Source organism: Rhipicephalus microplus, chromosome 8 (genome assembly GCF_043290135.1).
Source record: "Rhipicephalus microplus isolate Deutch F79 chromosome 8, USDA_Rmic, whole genome shotgun sequence".
Lineage (NCBI taxonomy): Eukaryota > Metazoa > Arthropoda > Arachnida > Ixodida > Ixodidae > Rhipicephalus > Rhipicephalus microplus.
In genome coordinates, this window is record NC_134707.1 from 7,141,796 (window position 1) to 7,160,255 (window position 18,460).

At 43.8% G+C, this 18,460-nt stretch overlaps 1 protein-coding gene across 5 annotated transcripts in view; it reads left to right on the top strand.

The window, feature by feature from the left end:
• The first annotated feature begins 7,177 nt into the window (after positions 1-7,177).
• The window catches only part of LOC119164054 (uncharacterized), a 155,020-nt gene continuing 143,737 nt past the window's right edge, over positions 7,178-18,460 (top strand). For 4 of the 5 annotated variants that reach the window (XM_075870899.1, XM_075870903.1, XM_075870901.1 and 1 more), the window contains exons 1-5: positions 7,333-7,429; positions 7,741-7,802; positions 8,891-9,031; positions 11,232-11,356; positions 13,369-13,502. In XM_075870899.1, the coding sequence (XP_075727014.1) occupies positions 8,905-9,031; positions 11,232-11,356; positions 13,369-13,502 (386 nt within the window). In that variant the 5' untranslated portion in view covers positions 7,333-7,429; positions 7,741-7,802; positions 8,891-8,904. Of the gene's footprint in view, positions 7,247-7,332; positions 7,430-7,740; positions 7,803-8,890; positions 9,032-11,231; positions 11,357-13,368; positions 13,503-18,460 lie in introns of those variants that run through there. The other variant, XM_075870900.1, reaches the window with a different exon arrangement.

Genomic DNA, 18,460 nt, shown 5'->3' on the forward strand with positions numbered 1-18,460 from the left:
ACGATCCCGTGACAGCATGAGCTGAAAACAGTAGAAACGAAAGCACGTAGTACTTTACCTATTCACCACTATCAGTGCCAGTGTGTACCGCTGTGATTCGACTTCCATTTACCGGCCACAAGCTCGGCCGAATAAAGTTTCATCTTGCATCAACAGTCTGATTCTTTCGTCCACGTCACGAAGCCGTGACAGTAAAAACTGAAAACAGTAGAAACCAAAGCACGCAGTACTTTACCTATTCACCACTATCAGTGCCAGCGTCTATCGCTGTGATTTGACTTCCGTTCACCGGCCTCAAACTCGGACAAATAAGCAGTTTCATCATGGATCAACAGCCTGATTCCTTCGTCCACGTCACGTACCCGTGACAGCATGAACTGAATGCAGTAGAAACAAAAGCACGTAGTAAATTACCTATTCACCACTATCAGTGACAGTGTCTACCGCTGTGATTCGACTTCCATTTACCGGCAACAAGCTCGACCGAATAAACAGTTTCATCTTGTATCAACAGTCTGATTCTTTTGTCCACGTTCCGATCCCGTGACAGTATTAACTGAAAACAGAAGAAACGAAAGCACGTAGTACATTACCTATTCACCACTGTCAGTGCCAGCGTCTTCCGCTTTAATGTGACTTCCATTCACCGGCCACAAGCTCGGCCGAATAAGCAGTTTCATCTTGGATCAACAGTCTGATTCTTTCGTCCACGTCACGATCCCGTGACAGCATGAACTGAAAACAGTAGAAACGAAAGCACGTAGTACTTTACCTATTCACCACTATTAGTGCCAGCGTCTACCGCTGTGATTTGACTTCCGTTCACCGGCCTCAAACTCGGCCAAATAAGGAGTTTCATCATGGATCAACAGTCTGATTGCTTCGTCCACGTCACGTACCCGTGACAGCATGAACTGAAAGTAGTAGAAACAAAAGCACCTAGTAAATTACCTATTCACCACTATCAGTGCCAGTGTCTACCGCTGTGATTCGACTTCCATTTACGGGCCGCAAGCTCGACGGAATAAACAGTTTCATCTTGGATCAACAGTCTGATTCTTTCGTCCACGTCCCGATCCCGTGACAGTATTAACTGAAAACAGAAGAAACGAAAGCACGTAGTACATTACCTATTCACCACTGTCAGTGCCAGCGTCTACCGCTGTAATTTGACTTCAATTTAACGGCTTCAAGCATGGCCAAGTAAACAGTTTCAGCTTGGATCAACAGTCTGATCCCTTCGTCCTCGTCACGATACTGTGAATATAAGAACTAAAAACAGCAGAAACTGACCCACGTAGTACATTATAGGTATGCTTATTCCTGCATTGTTGAGCTTCAATCCGTGAACACTAGCGTGCACTCCAATTCTGAAGCGTCGTTTAAGTTTAAGCTTTACAATTTTCCTTCCTAACCGGGAAACAGTTCTGCGAGTTCATCACGAAAGTAAAACGCGAACGCAAGATTCGATGACAAAATTTGCTCACCGCAAGCACAGGTATATTGGTCAACACAACACGCTGCCACAGCGATCCGCCAACGTGAAATAGTGGGAACGAATCGGAAAAGAACGAAAAGACTACAGCTAAATTGCAAAATACTACTACTACTACTACTACTACTACTACTACTACTACTACTACTACTACTAATAATAATAATAATAATAATAATAATAATAATAATAATTTTTGTTGTGGTGGTTTAACGTCCCAAAACCACATGATTATGGGAGACGCCCAGTGGAGGGCTCCCGAAATTTCAGACACCGGGGGTTATTTAACGTGCACTTAAATCTAGGCACACGGGCCTTAAGCATTTCACCTCCATCGAAAAATCCAGGCCACCAAGTGTGGGATTTGATCCAGGGTACAGCTAAAGTGTAGCTGCTTCGTTATACCGCGGCTTACACTTCGGAAAACGCGGTACACTCACTGTGTTAGCGCCCCCGTTATGGATGTATGTGAGCGTGGGTTGCGACAGCGACCGGTAACACCCGTGCGAAACGACGTACAGTGCATACGCGCGACTGGAGATTAGGTGTGAACTACTGAATAATTAAACAAATAAATTAAATAACATACAAGAATGGTAGCCGATATCACCATTGAGAAATAAAAAAATAAGTTAAGAGTGGACACTCCGATTGACCCAGCACGCCAATTGAGCCTAGCGCATCTGGTGGTTGGTAAAAAAAACTAACCTACGCTTTCCGTTTGGGTTTCACTGGCGCGAAATTTGGATTACTGTGCGCAACCGGCGTTTGGCTATGGCGGAAGTTAATGATTTCAGACCATTTTTCTCCGCCCAAATGGCAAGGGTATTGTTTGTCGTTTCGATTTAGCGATTCCTTATTTTGTATAGCTCAAAATTGTTCGTGCGAATTGAGTTCATGGCATAATTTTTAATTCGGCTAAGTTATAATAGAAAGAGATGCATAATGCAGATAATCATAATTCACTAAGGCTTTATTCAACGCACTTGTTTATGCTTGTTCTTCTTGTGGAACAAGCGACAAATCTATGTATAAATGAAATAGACCGGAGACAGAGTATCCACATTGTTTTTATTTTATGACGAAGTAGATGTTGAGCACACAAAAAGCACAAAACGAGAAAGCATCGCACAGATGCTTTTCTATACAGCATACGTTGCACAATGTTCACATCTTGCCGCCGCATGCAGCCTCAAACTGTTTTTTTAGCTAACCTCGCCGTCCTAACAAGCTTCTGAAAAAGGTTACAACTGCGCGAATAAGACACCACGTAAGAAACATATAAACAAGCCCCACACGAAGTGATACGTGCGTGGGCGTGTTTATGTTTTTTTACATGCTGTCTTATTTGCGCAGTTGTAACGTTTTTCTAAATCAATGACCCAACTAGCCCAACCACATGCCACTCAACAAGCCTCGCTTGAAAACGTGCCTCACCTACTGTCTCACACACGAAAACGCCGAAGAAACGAGACCTTCCCGATGTTATGCCTGGGCTTGTCACATGCTTGTATGGTGGGGACTCGATAATGATGATTCCCGAAAGAATGGCACTGCCCACCACGGGGGACCAGCCCCGAAGTGGGCGACAGTAGAATTAGTGAAACATAATAAAAAATAATAAAAGAGAGAGAGAGAGAGAGGGAGGAGAAAAGGAGGGCGGAAATTGTGCGAAAAAGACAATCTAAACAGGTACAAAAGTATTTGTGATGATTTTGGTGTCTTTCAATGCAATGCTACATAAAGTAAAACATGTGAACTAATTAATGAAATGAATTAGAGTGAAAGATAGATTAAACATAATGTTTTGGATGTACTGAAAATTTTAACATGGCATTCTCTTTAATTCTTTTAAATAATTAAGTATAGCATCGCAAATGGCCCTGTCACAGTGCCCCAGTGTCGACGATCCCAGGGTGACCTGAATAAGCGCGAATCGTTAATGTTGTTTATGGCAGTGCGGCTTAACAAAAAATGCTATGTAAGGTGTGTTGAATAAATTGTTTTTATGTATAAAGAACATACCAAATATGGGCGTATAATTATTATTTTGTAAAAAAAAAACATGCTGTTCAATTGACTTTTTGTTTTTGTTTTTCGCACTTGCCTTCTCTGGCGCTTGGTGAGAGCACTATAGATTGTTGCGTAGTCATGTCGTACTTCATGAGGCCAGGTTTCGCGGAGCGTCCTCTCTTAATTTTTAAAGACGATAATCTTTCTTGGAGACCTTCGACGCAAAACCTTTGGTCTGTCTGTCTGTATATTTGTTGGTTTGTCCGTCAAAACAACTCCGAAATGGCCAAAATTCAACCTCACCCACAGCGCCCACCAATATTGCTCAAGTTTCAGCGTTCATACTTGTGCGATTGTCCATTAAAAAGTGATTGCGCACATCTGCGGCACAACAACAACACGTCAATATTCTGAATGTGCCTATTTATACTAGAAAAGGCATACATAAGTAATTCTAAGGGCCATAGCGTTTATAACGCTGTGCAGTCAATGCAACGCTATGCACGAAAGCGCAAGTGTTTCCAACGCTTTGCTAAGACGACACTGTAATGGCACTTACCCGTCGCCTTGCGCTCTTCACCTTATCGCCTCCGAGACAGGCGCGCACTCCGCACGCTTCGTTTTCCAAGATAACTGCCAGATAGCGCTCGTGTCTCACGTGTGACATGCCTCGATGTGCTCGTTCGCCTCCGCTGCACGAGTCGAGGCACTCTAAGGCAGCGACTGATTTGCTCGCGCAGAACATCAAATAATCATTTCGATCACTCTCTTTAGACGCAAAACTATCTTCTTTCGACGACATTTGCAGTGAAACGTGAAGATACGGGGCCAATGTTTTTTTTTATTTCTTTATGATATCACTTCGAGGAGGAAACATAATTTATAGTTTCAAAGGGCCCCAATACGACCTCCGAAAATACGCAAAACGAGCGCAGCATTCCCTCCTGACACTCTTCGTGCATTTCGAGGCCTGATTTGAGACCCCAACAGTCTGTTTACGCGATATCACGAAGAAATAAGCTCTCGATTGGTTCAAGTACGACAGATGCCTGTAGTCACACTGTTCTGCCATACATGCTGTCGCGCATACCTAGTATAGCATGACTCGTGCGTGTTTAACTGATTGCACTTAATTTGGTGCGTTTCTGACTACGTAAGCGGACGTAATAGCGTAAAGCAGAAAAGCGCGAAATCTTGATAGGTTCAGTACTTAGTGCTAACATTGCCCACAGTGGTGCTTTATGAAGAAATAAACAGTGAATAGGTGATACAGCCTGTAGGAAAGGCATTGGTGGATTCAAAGGGATGGGGGGGGGTAGGAGTGATCTCGCACCCCCCCCCCTCTCTGCAGCGCTTGTCATCAACCTCCTATTACCAATTAGAACAATTGAGTGGGACTGCTGTGAGCACACATTACCGGCATTTATGCTACGACCGTTAACCATCTACCCACCCTTTAGTGTTACTTCAAGTGACCGCCCCCCCCCCCCCCCCCTGAAATGAGTCGCTGAATCCACCCCAAAGGAAAGTTAGTGAAGGCGAGAAAGAAACCACTCTGTCATCTTTAAATCTAAAGTTGTTTTAGGGGCACTTTAGAGAATGCTCAGTGTACATTTCACTGACTCAATTGATCATTGATATGTGGGGTTTAACCAAGGAGGTTTAAACCTCCCTGGGTTTAACGTCCCAAAACCACGACATGATTGTGAGAGCTAGACGCGGCAGAGGAGGGCTCCGGAAATTTCGACCACCTGGGGTTCATTAACATGCACTGCCCAAATCTGAGCGCATGGGCCTACAGCATTTTCGCCTCCATCGAAAATGCAGCCTCCGGGATTCGATCACGCGACTGCGGGTCAGCAGCCGAGTACAATCAGCCACTAGACCACCGCGGCGGTGGAATCGCGCTGACTTGTGTTCTTAAACAAAGGCGTAAGCAGACACTTTTTTCGGGACTCTTTGAGATGGTCATTTTTCACTTTGTATGCCACGGAGAAAAAAATATCAGGGGGGGGGGGGGCGCCCCCTGGATAGGCTGCTGTTTCTAAGCCTAATTGCTCGAAAGGAAAATACATACCTGAGATAGAAACGGAGCTCTCTGGTCGTCCACCATTTACTGGACTTACATGTAGAAACGGCCGCCTTTCTTTTGGTGCCTTCAGGAAGGCGACGTACTCCGGCCGTTACCTGCATTACGAGTCAGTCCACCCAGCCTGTCATAAACGTTTTGTTGTCCTCTTACCTGATGCCTTCGCCGCGGTGGTCTAGGGACAAAGGTACTCGGCTGCTGATCAACCTCAGGTCGCGGGATCGAATACCGGCTGCGTCGGCTGCATTTCCTATGGAGGCGGAAACGGCATAGGCCCATGTGCTCAGATTTAGGTGCACGTTAAAGTACCCTAGGTGGTCAAAATTCCTGGAGCCCTCCTCTACGGCGTCTGTCATAATGATATCGTGGTTTTGGGACGTTAAACCCCACATATCAATGAATCCCTCATACAAAGAGTGCATAGGATTTGCTCCAGTGACGTTGGCCCAACCTCTTATCTTTCCAAAGCGCGCTGCGAACTTTCTGACTACGGGCACACTGTCAGTTTCGTGGAGCAAATCACACGCGCAACGCCGCCTCGCGCGCGGTGTGCCACCCCAAGCTCGTGCATCGATCCATTCCTTATGTGTCAAGTGTCAGTGAATGGTTGCTACGGTTTTTACGAACCTTCGACGTACACGTCCGCGCATGTTAAGAAACGTCCGCGTTGTCCGCGACGTATACGTCCGCGCTGTCCGTAAAGTTAAATACAAACTCGCGCACGTAAAGAGCCCGCGTTCAAAAAAGAAAAGTTCCTAGGCATGTTTTATGAAAATTCCATGTGCAGACTGCGAATATGATAATATCGGGAAGAGTAGTAACTTTGAAAGACCACATGAATGAGTTCAAGAAAAATAACGGAGTACCCGATGCACTTGCGGAACACGCGGATGCGTCTACTCACAACAACGACGGGGCCAAGGCAATGGCAATTGCGAAGTTAAGAAAGTGGTGTTCGCGTCGATATCTGGAATCTCTTCTTATCCTGACTACAGAAAAAAAAAAAAAAAAACGCTGAACAGAAATGATGGGTAATCTGTCGCAAGCGTACGCCAGGTGTCTTGGCAGTGCTCTAAAACAGACCGAAGCCTGCTTCGCTGAGCTATTTTACTGTAAACCATACCGTAGAGTGAACTGGTTACTATACGGTGGCCAAAACGTCTGTTTTAATTGCTCTAAACCGGTTCATTTTGGTAGGTGCTCTTTCATTTAGTTTGTACTTCAAGGTGCACATTTAAACCCACGCATGCGCACCATCGAAAAAACAAAAACAGAAATAATTTGCAACTACATATAACTGCGCGGAGGAAGGAAAGGTGTGTAACTGGCTTGCGCATCAGGATGGGTGGATGAATGGATAGATAGATGTGGCTGTGCCCTTTAGATCAGGCGGCGGCTAACGCTACCTAGTCATAATATTTACTGAACTAACCACAAGTTTTGTCTTTTTTTCCCTTTAAAACGTAAAATTGACAACTGGTACTTCCTTTTCGCAATGCACGGTTCCTAGCGGCGTTTCAAAGTAACACACGCGCGCCTGAATAGCGAGGTTGTTCACATCCAATCCAATCTACTAAAGAAGTTCGCGCGGTTGTTTCGCATAGCGTCAAACTTGTTTGAAACTTAGCAACAAAAAATTGCAAGAAAACGTAAGTATTTTAAATTTTATTCACTTAAAATTTTTTTAAGGATGAAATTGTAACTTGTGAAACAACATTATTGGCTTCTGGTTTGGATCTGGTTAGATCCGGTTTCGAGACAGACGCACGTTAGTTCTCGCGTTTTCGCGTACCTTCGCTTGGTAAGGCTGCCTTCGTAGTTCTCGTGCCTAGGTGAGTTCGAATTAGAATAAATTTGAGCTTAATTTGCGTGACTCAATTCACTTACGAATGTGAGAGAGGATTACAACAACATTTACGAACTAATTTCAACGCTTTCGCTTATCGTAATTCTCGAAAACGGGCACCTATATGAGCATGTGGTGGCGGAGACGCGTAGTGAAGTTTCGTTTCTTACGGTGCTCGTAAACTTTCCTGTAGCTTGACCTTTTCACGTCAAATGATAGAAGATGCACTGAATGGCACTTTGAATCAGTCGAGACATTCAATTATGCTATTACATTGTTTTGTTCTTGCATTTTCAGTGCGTCCGGCCTCGGCAAGTTACGTAACCGAACGTTAACACTTGTGGCGTTCCATCTCCTTAGTAAGTATATGGATTTTCTATGCACTCTGCGTTCTTATTCGTGCGGGCTGTGTCACAATTTGTCTCTTGATTCATACTGAATAATTTTGTTTACTTGTCAGTTGAAAAGCAAATTACAAACGCGTTAAAGGCGGACACAGTGACAGGAGTCTGAAGTACTACGCTGAAATGGCAAAGGTAACCGTACCCACCGTGATGTTCTAGTTCGAAAAAAAAAATGTACTAAAACGCTCATTTATGCTTTAGTAACTAGTATTACACTTATAGTACAAGCTTATACGAAGACCCTAAGCGTGTGCATTAATCATTCGTAGGGTTGGCTTTGCTCATGCGCTATTTTTAGAAAGTTGTGGCCGTCCTGTTCTAAAGCTGCATTCTGCGCGTAGGAACCGCACCATAGTTACCTTACTCTACCATCACTACGGAACCTCGCAGTCGTATGTCGGTCAGAGCCCCAGTGCAATTGCTTTGAGGTATTTTCTGTCATCCGTGGTGTTCCATCAAATTGCTACAAAGCACTTGTTATGTCAAAGCATGTAATTACCCTATTAGTGGAGACATTGCTATGCTAATTAGCAGAATTCACAGCAATATCTGTGGCTAGTGTATATTTATTGTAGCATGCGTATAAGTACAGGTGCTGACCTTTTTTAATTTTTACAGCAAAATTGTTTTTACTGCAAGTTTTTTTTTTTTCTGCTGGCGATGTTTTAGGTTTGCCACAGTTCAGAGGGGTCTGATGACTTTTTGACATCCGGCCAAAAAAATTTTTTTTTGTTTTGCTCGTGCTTTACAGAATATGGCACGTAACCACTTTGGTGGATTGGCCAGGATGTCGTAGTTTTAAATTTAGTAGATAATTTCAGTGATGTTGAATGATTAGGAAATAAATAAAAAGGGAAGATGGGGTAATATTTGATCATAGCAATTGCGAATGTGTTGTATTATAATATTTTTTAATAGATGTATATTTTTTATCTATATTTGTTGTAGTAAAAATTACCATGGAGTACGTTTGAAAATTCTGTTATGACCGTCTTCTTTTTCTTTTCCCCACTTATTGCCTGGCTCACCGTGCGTTAACTCAGCCAAAACCCTAAACATGAGCCTGAGACCTGGCCAGCGCCTGCCAAGGGCAACAGCGATTTCGGGGCCCTACCTGACCGCTGAAATGCGGCGAGAGCACAGTGACACAGGCGGTGAGCTGGTTGACGAAGGTCACTTGAAAGGTAATAAGCAGTTTTATTACTTTTTCATTATGCTTGCAGACTCTGATCCTGTGGCACAATGAATATAGTTAAAAGTTTGCACTGGGTGGGTCTTTTTTCTTGTCCATCTTTTTTTGTTGTGTGGTCCTTTATTAATTATAGTAATGTAAGTGCTGCTGCTAAAGAGATATGTTGTTCTGTGCAGTAATTTTTGTTAGGAATTGCTGCAAACATGCTCCAAAATGACACTGAGAGAATGAAAAGGGACGAACTTTTACTTTTTGACTGACTCGTAAATTCTAAAGAAACTGAAAAGAATCTGCGTACTATCATCCTAGTGTTCTACTTGTGCGCAACATTATCGGTTCTGATCTCGTTCATGCAACAAGAACTGTCATATTAAGCATATATAGCTCATTTGGCTGTTTTTTTTTTCTTCTGAGCTAGACATCAGTCTCGTGTATGGAAATGTAAAAATGAGCAGGATTAATTTTATCTCATACCGATTATATACTGCTGACTTGGCAACAGTTATACGGGATTAATTACTTTTAAAATGTGTTGCTCAGCGTTTTCAGTTTTTGATTTATGCCTCAAATACAAGTATTTTAAATTATAGCTCACTTAACAGCACATTTTTGACAACTGGCCGTTGCTTGCTTCATGAAATTCAAATTGATTGTTGTCTGTTGAATATATTTCATTATAAATATTGATATTTATGAATCACTTCGACAAGGCTCGAACTCCAACTTATGTATGGCAAATTTAGTATCTGTTCAGAAAACACTGGTAGCTTCTCCAAACTAGCGTTTCTTTCTGCTCCAAAAAACACTTATGGCTGCTCGAAAATATGCTCCAAAATGTAGAAAGTCACTTCCATCACTGAAATTATGAATTACCATCTTGCACGAAATTCTGCTCCGACTTGTATAAGCCATGGGTCATAAATGGAGGGCAGTGTTATTGTAGAAAGGCTCAGGTAACCACTCGTAAAGCTTGCAGAAAGGTCGCCCTGTCAGGTCTCAGAGTGTCGGAAATTTATTGTTTGGTTGGAGTTTTCATTATCCGATGGAGGCGGAAATGTTGTAGGCCCGTGTACTCAGATTTGGGTGCACGTTAAAAAACCCCAGGTGGTCGAAATTTCCGGAGCCCTCCACTACGGCGTCTCTCATAATCATATGGTGGTTTTGGGACGTTAAACCCCACATATCATCAATGGAGTTTTCATTAACCCTTTCGCTGCTGTTGACAACTATAAGGACGAAGTTTTGTTTCGGAATGACCGAGTGAGACTGTAGCATTCTTCATCAACAAAAATTAGTCACAGATGGAACCAATAAAGTCTATACTCTTCACACTTTTGTTTCTTGACACGAGATGGCCTCTTTAGTCAATACTGTGCCAGTTGCAGATCGGCTTTCATTTTATTGTGTCTTTGTACGTATTTCTATTTGTTGAAGCCATTCCCAAGTTATATTTTTTTAGCTATTAGTGAAAGGGAGGAACTCTATTGAATTGATTGAATGGTACTGTTTCATTAAAAAATGGCTTTAAAAACTGAGGGAAAAAAAATTTATAGGTAATTTGGGCATATTTTTTTTCCTTTCTTGCAGTAGTGAAACGGTTAAACTCAGTTGTTCCTGGACAGGCAGATCTCCTACTGAATGTTTTAACCTTGATTTTGAGTTTTTTATGAGATTATTGTGTAGCCCCAGAGTAAAAACTTTTGGGGCAATCTCTTGTTTACAGATGCATGTGGTTGGCACTGTCATAAGGTTTGCACCAAATCTTCTTATCCACTGCTTTTTAACCGATTTCTTTTTGCCTTGTACATCATCAGGCTGTAACCGCATTTCACAGGACATTATAGCCATTATTGGCTAATCTTTTTTTTTTTCAGCAATCTTTAGAGAGGTGTTGTATAGCTGGTTAAAAATTTTAAATTTGTACACTTGCCAATGTTAAATTTGTGTCAATGGAATTCATTTTCTGACTGCACATACCTAACATTGTATAATATAGGAGTTTTCAATTGTGCAATTATTTCATTACTGCATTTCTTTAGAAATGTTTTTGCTTGTGTAAGTATTAGTGTAGCAGCAATAATATTCTTATTGTCAGCATACCATGTACTATTATTAGCTGTTTCTGATTCACATTGTTTTGAAGATTGTGCCTGGTTTTTATTAGCTTGACTTTTGCATGGCATTTGCTTCAGCCGTGTGTGCCACAAGTGGGTTGCCGAGAAAACTACCTCTGCCCATGCCTCGAAGGACGGCGGTTAGTCTTCTTCAAGCTGCTGACGATCAAATTGTAGCCATGGAAACGAAGTTACAATCGAAGGTGAGGAGCCGGCTTTACAGCTTTGTGTAGATGCTCTGTTCAGGTTACCGGAAATTGTCAGGGAATTCGGATGTTTTCGCAGAAGTCAAAGAATTACTCTGGGATTGTTTAGAAGCTTTCAGAAAACTTGGGTGGGTCATGGGAATGGACTGAGCCACCGCTAGAATAGTCTTTACCTGTGATCACAGCTATAATGTCGCTACCTCTTAAGCAACTAAAGTAAACAGTGTAGCGAAAAACAAGAGCGCATAACTGTAGATGCCTCAAATCACAGTTTATTTCAATTCCTAGGAACAATGTTACCATACTTTTCTCTTTATAAGATGCATTTTTTCCTGATGTATTTTTGTGGTGTGTCTTAAACAATGGTGAATTTTACATAAGCGATTCGCCTCGCGATTATGCAAGATCACTAGGTTTATATTTTATTCGTGAGTATGATAAACTGAGTGCAAGAGCTTTCATTAAAAAGATCTCTAATCTTGCTTCAGCAATGAGGCAGGTGTGGTCATAGATGTCAGCTACTTTGCTGTCCAAGCACTGTGGTGACCACGGAGATTACAGCTGTGGAAAAAGCCACCATCATCGTGTAAACTACTGTATTGTTAAAATTGTTTGTCCTTAACTGAATCACTGCTTGACCGAAACACGTTGTGTAGTACCCATCGTTTCCACGGTGGCTGAACGATCCCAGCTCCAGAGTCCCCTCTAGTTAATTTTAGGAAACTCTATGGCTGTGGGAGGATTGTAAAAACTACCAGGTGGCTTTCCTGGCAGAGAAAAGCTCATGCACAATGGCAGTGTGTTCAGTCCTTGCTTCAATCGTCCCATGCTGTGAAGCATTTTGCGCGTTTACTCATCACGATGCATGCGAATGAGAACATCGATCATGCCTCCATATTTTCTGGCCTAGGCTTAACAAGCAAAATGCCGTGTTGCATGTAACATATGTAGCAAGAACAGACTAGCTGCCATAGAGAATGAACTTTTGTACTGCAGGAAGTTTACTCTTAAAGGTTTTAGTAGTTGCCTATATTATATTAGTGCAGAATTTCAAGACTCTCAGTGCGGGCTCCACGAATTCAATCTATCTCAATCAATCTTTTTTTTTTATGACACATGCTGACTTCATAATTTTTGTACAGGCAGGGCAGTCCATTTCGCAGGTTGTAGCAGGTGTCTATTTTTACAGCGAAAGCTGTTATGAGATCAAAACTCGGGGTTACGCGCAGCGCCGTACTTGTCTGCCCTCAGTGTTCCTAACTGCTATCGCGAAATAAGACAAAAAAATAAGTACCAAGGACACAGTAGGGCTCGAACCTGGGTCCTCTGCATGCCAGCCCAATATTCTACCACTGAGCCACGCCGGTGCTTGGGACTTGTTGGCACACTTGCCTTAGGCAGGCTTGATGTCGGGAAAGGAATTGTGTTAATATGAGTAATAAAGCGTCTTAGAACAGCAAAGGAACAATGAAGCATCACACATTGTGAATAGCACAACGAGTGGGTTGTCCAATGTTCCAACCCATTACAAAAGCTCTTTTTCGATCACTATTAATTGTGGCACATACCCACTTCAGGCACAATTCCTCATCGTCGTCAGCCACTGCATGAACAATTTGCACGAAATTTCTTGTAAGTGTTTAGCGTATACAACGCTTCTCAGAAGAATGACAAAAAATGGCATAGTGAATGCGGGTCTACTACCCAGGAATTATTATTATTGCCGTGGTGGGTACCCAGCAAGTGTGCTTGTAGCAGTTACCCAATGAGTGTTTAGAAAATGCTATAAAAGGCCGCTGTTCTAGCTTTCGATGTGACTGTGCTGCACCTTCCGCGCAGGCCTGGCGTTTTTTTTTTTTTTTTTAGACAGAATAGGTTTCAATTGAACTACAAGGCAAAAAAAAAAAATGCAAAGGTCTTGTACATAGGAATAATTCGAAAACATGTTTTTGTCAGTGTGGCATACAAGCAGTTTGCAGGTATTTATTTCTTGCTTTCTGGTTCTTCAGGAGGCGGAGTTGGATCGCTGCAATGTTGAGAGGCAGCAAATATTGGATCGCTTGAACAGTATCACCCTTGAGCTCATGGAACTCAAGAAAAGCTCGGAAGAGGTGGAGCAATGTTGCAAGGCAGCCTGCATGAGGTATTCTGCATAGCATATGCAGCTCTTTGTTTTTTTTGTTGTTTTTTGATGTTCCATTTGATTGGGTGCTAAAACTGTGTACTTTGGAAGTATTTCTGGCTTGCAACTATAATCATCTACCGTGCATGCTTTCTTGCTTGTCGTCACGGTCCGGGCACTTGGCTGTCATCATCTGCAGGCGCACTATTAGAATGACTTGGCATTCTTAATAGGAAAGTGGTGAAAGCCAGTTTACCTTTTCACTCGGTTTCAAGATCGAAATAGCAGCCAGACGTGTTTTTTTTTTTTTTTAGAAACTCTCGGTCACCTCAATTGTCACTCTCCAACACTGAAGCAAAAAGGTTGTTTTTTAAGGGTTGCTACAGTAACGAAAGAACCTCCCCTGCCTTTCTTCATACTATATCTCTCTCTTTTTCTGCTCTCAGGTAACAGGAATGTGATTGAAGTAAGGGACTAACTCTTATGTTGTGGGTAGCTTGGAAAAAACTGTAATTAAAATATTTGGACAGACAGAGGCAGAAAACTGTTAAAGAGCAGGCTAAAAGATAGCCGGCTTTTGTTTGTCACCATGGCCACTAGGTTGTATGCTGGCTCAAAAAACTGAAAGCCGTTCAGGACCTGTCTTTGCAAACAGCAAAAGCGTTTATTTTTTAAAAGCAAATGCACAAGCAAGCCAGATGATGAATATTTTTCTATGGCAGAAATGATTCCTAAATACTCGTTTTTTATATTTTTTTTTACAATGTAAGGGAATTGGGAGTATTTGGGGCAACTTTCTTGCACTAAGTGACAATCCTTGCTTGCATTTCCTTTCTTGAAATCAGTGCTGTTGGAGCTACTTTCTTGTCACAAGGGCTATATGTCACGCTAATAGCTGCGAGTTGCGTGTGCTGTGAAATTACCGCTTGTGTGTCAGGAAAGCATGCAATTTATTGCAAATGAGTTCTGTGGAAACCCGCAAGATGGCAGAATAGTTAAAAAAAGGGAAAGAAGACAACCACTCGTTTGTAGGATTAAGCCATTATTTGACAAATCAATATTTACTTTGAATTTGCTCAGAACTTTAATTTTCCTATTCACACAAGCCTTGTTACGTGACATTCACTCTGGAGCTGCATAGCATTGCTAACTACACTGGGGAGAGTATTTGCCCCACAACTGCCTGGGGTCAGTTGGTAAAAAAAGAAGGCGAATTCTTTAAGGGGCCCATTCTTCATTTCCTTTTTTTAAGACACCACAGAATGGAATCAACAGGCCAGGGAAGGCATAGAGGCAAATAATTATGGTATTCAACTTGATTTGCTAGTGATGATGTGAATTGAAATGAATAAAAATAATTAAAATGTACGAGCAATCTCTTTTTTCGTAGGTAAGATTTACACCACATGACCTGCCATGTGAAGCCCTTTGGCAAAAAAAGTGTTCTACTCTCACGGCCTTGGCTACAGGATGCGCTGTCTAACACTGTCAGGGTTCAGATGTACAGCAACACTTAAGAACTGGTGAATAAAGAAGTACCTTCCGTCATGGCTTAAATGGCAGAGCATCAGACGTGTTATTCAAAGGTTGTGGTTCGAATCCTGCCAATGAAAAGGGCGATTTTCGGTCCACTTTAATTCATTTCAATTAACGCCATTGTTGCTATGCCCAGTTGACTACGACACATAATGGACCATTGACATCTGAATAAGTCAGACAAATGAAATCATAATCTGAGAGAGGGAGAAAAAAACATTTATTGAATGAAGCTTGTGAGTGAAGGTGGGAGGGTCCCTTATTCCAGGAACCCTCTGGCTTAGACAGCCCGCCGGGTTCGAGCGACGAGTTGACGCTGCTCGACCAGATCCGGCTGGGCGATCGCAGCCTCCCACGCTTCACTGAGGAGGTCTTGGTCCGCATCTGGTGCTGCTGCTTGTAGTCTTGGGACGTCTACTTTGCGCTGCAGTAGAATGTGCGCCAGAGTGCCTGCCACATTGCAGTGAGGGCAGATGTAGCTGTGCAACGTTGGCCACATATGGTGCAATAGTACGCCGTGGGTGAACGTGTTGCTTTGAAGTTGCCTGTAGTCAGTGCCTTCGTCTCTTGTGAGTTTTGGATGTGGCAGAGGGTATGACCTGCGTTCGAGCCGATAATGTTGCAGCAGTGCATGATACGTTAGTGGTACCGGTTTTCTTGCCTCTGATTCTTATCTTGAGTGGGAGGTGCCTCGGATCTCGTACAGAAATGCCTGGTTGACAGGTTTGCGGGCTGCGGTGTGTGCTGCTTCATTTCCCTCGAGACCTTCATGACCCTGAATCCACATGATGCATATGTAGAGAAAAGGATTGTCCATGCGCTTTAGTAGCCTAATTGCCACTGCGGAGACCCTGCCTTTCAGGTAGTTCTGTGCCGCTGTTAGTGAGTCGGTAAAGACCACGATGGGATCCTCACTCGTCTGGGTGGCGAGGGCTATAGCAGCCTCTTCAGCTATTTTCGCACGTTTGACGAGGATAGTCGCCGATGCCAGTACCGCGCTCTTGTAATCTGTGACGGTAATCGCGAAGGCGTTACGTCCCGGATATTTGGCTGCATCCACGTATCGCGCCTGCGGGTCATTGCAATGGTCTTTCCGGATCATGTTAACCTTGGCGAGCTGCCTTGCTCGGTGATGTTAAGGAGGCATGTTCCGAGGGATCTGCTGAATTTCAAGGCATTCTCAGAGCTTTGACGGTATTTTGCTTTTGCGTTCTTCGTTGGGTTCTAGGGTGGTCTCGTATCCTGTGCGTCGAAGGACGGCTTGATCTGTGAGTGACAGCTCAACCTGGTTGATGACGTATGCTTCGGTGAGTTCTTCTCACGTATTGTGAACTCCCATGCGAAGCAGTTGGTCAGTGGAGGCGGCTAGCGGCAGTCCTAGGGCAAGCTTTGTAGCCTTTCGTATCAGCAGATTAAGTTTTTGTTTCTCCGCTGTCTTCAAGTTGAGGTAGGGAGTTCCGTACATTATGCGGCTGTAAAGGAGAGCTTGTACCATATTAAGGGTGTCGTCCACTTTGAAGCCACTGCGGCGGTTAGTCACCCTTCGGATTAGGTGAGTGAGCTGTGTCACAGTGTTCTGAAGCCGGGGTAGGGCAGCGGAGCCAGACCCATCTTTCTGTATATGTAGTCCAACGACTCGAAGCGTGTCAACTTGTGGCATTTTGACTCCCTGCAGAAAGACTTGTGGGTCAGGAGCGTCATAGCTTGGTGGTCTACCCCGGGTGCATGCCGCAAGTACTAACAGTTCCGACTTTTCCGGAGCACATTGGAGGCCGCAGGTCTTGAGATATTCTTCAGTGATGTTAACCGCCTCTTGAAGTCGGTCCTCCTGTTCCCCCGTGCTTGCACCTGTTGTCTACATAGTGATATAATCTGCGTATAACGTGTGATCTATCCCAGGGACAGCGTCCAAGAGACATGGGAGCTTAAGGAGGGCCAAGTTGAAAAGAAGTGGTGATATTGCCTCGAGGCGTATTGCGGATAGTGTTGCGCATGCCAATAGTGTTGCGACTGAGCCTCGCGGTGTGCCTTTCTTTGTTAGGGAGTTGAAAAAGCTCGCTCCAGATATTGGCAATACCTACAGTGGATGTGCGGTTGGTGAGGAAAGCCAGTATGTAGGCGTGTGTTCTGGCTCCGCAGCCGACATCTTCCAGGCTACGCAGAATAGCTTCGTGGCTCACATTGTCAAATGCACCTTTTACGTCCAGAGCTAGAACAGATGAATTATTGTGCTTGCTCAAGCAGAGAAGAATATCTTCCTTTATCTGCAAGAGGACGTCTTGTGTGCTGAGCATTTGGCGGAAGCCGAACATGGTGTTCGGGCAGTGACCATTGTCTTCGAGGTGTATGGTGAGCCGATCGTTTACCATGTGCTCAAACAGTTTCCCAGCGCAAGATGTAAGGGAAATGGGACAAAGATTCGTAATCGAGATGGGCTTGTTTGGCTTGGGTACCATGGTCACCTCCGAGTGCTTCCAGGCTTGTGGTAGCTCGCCCTTTTTCCAGCAGTCGTTATAGTGCCGAAGGAGTGCCATCAACGTCCGGGGCGGTAGCTGTCGTAGGTGCTTATTGGTCATTCTGTCTTTTCCTGGGCTTGTGTTGCGCGTAAGCTTAGCGAGGGCCACGTGTAGCTCTGCCTGCGTGAAAGGCTGATCTAGTGCTTCGTTCAGTGCTCCTCAGTACTCCCTGGGTGTCAAAGTGTTGATGGAGGTAGCTTGCTGGTTAACAGAGCCACACAGCTTTGCTTGAAGTTCTTGGAGTAACTGGTGCTCTGTGCCCTCATGGTTGTGCATGAGCCGCTGAATTGTATTTCTTTGATTAGTTCTGGTGTTGGTGTCGTCGATCAGGGCTCGAAGAATGCGCCAAGTCTTCTTTGTGCTCATTGTCCCTTGAAGTTTGTAAGAGAAGGACGGCCAGTTCTGGCTCGCAAGGTTTTTGGCATACTCTTGTGTCTGCGTGGTGAGTACGGCAATGTGGCGCTTCATCTTGCGGTTGAGCTTTTTCGGTTGCCATCGTTTAATAAGCGATCTTCGAGCTTCCCATAGGTGAAAGAGATGATTATCGACTGCCGGATTGTCCTCGTTCAAGTGTATCGTTTCGGTATGTCCGTCAGCAACACATACAATACTGTTTAACCAGGCTTCAATGTCTTTGATAGTCGCGGTCCAGTCAATGAGCCGAGCATTACCTGTCTTGAGCAAGCGGTGAGCCTGTTCGACCTCTATTTGAATGATGTGATGGTTGCTCCCTAGAGTGTCCAGTAGCATTGTCTACGTTGCGTTGTGCACGACTTGAGTGAACGTGAAATCAGGATTAGTATCCCTCGACATGCTGTTGCCCATTCGGGTTGGATGAGGCAAGTCATTCCACTGTGTCAGACCGTGTTGCTGTGCAGCGTCGCGAACACGCGCCCCCTTCTTGGTGGTGCTGTGATAGCCCCAGGC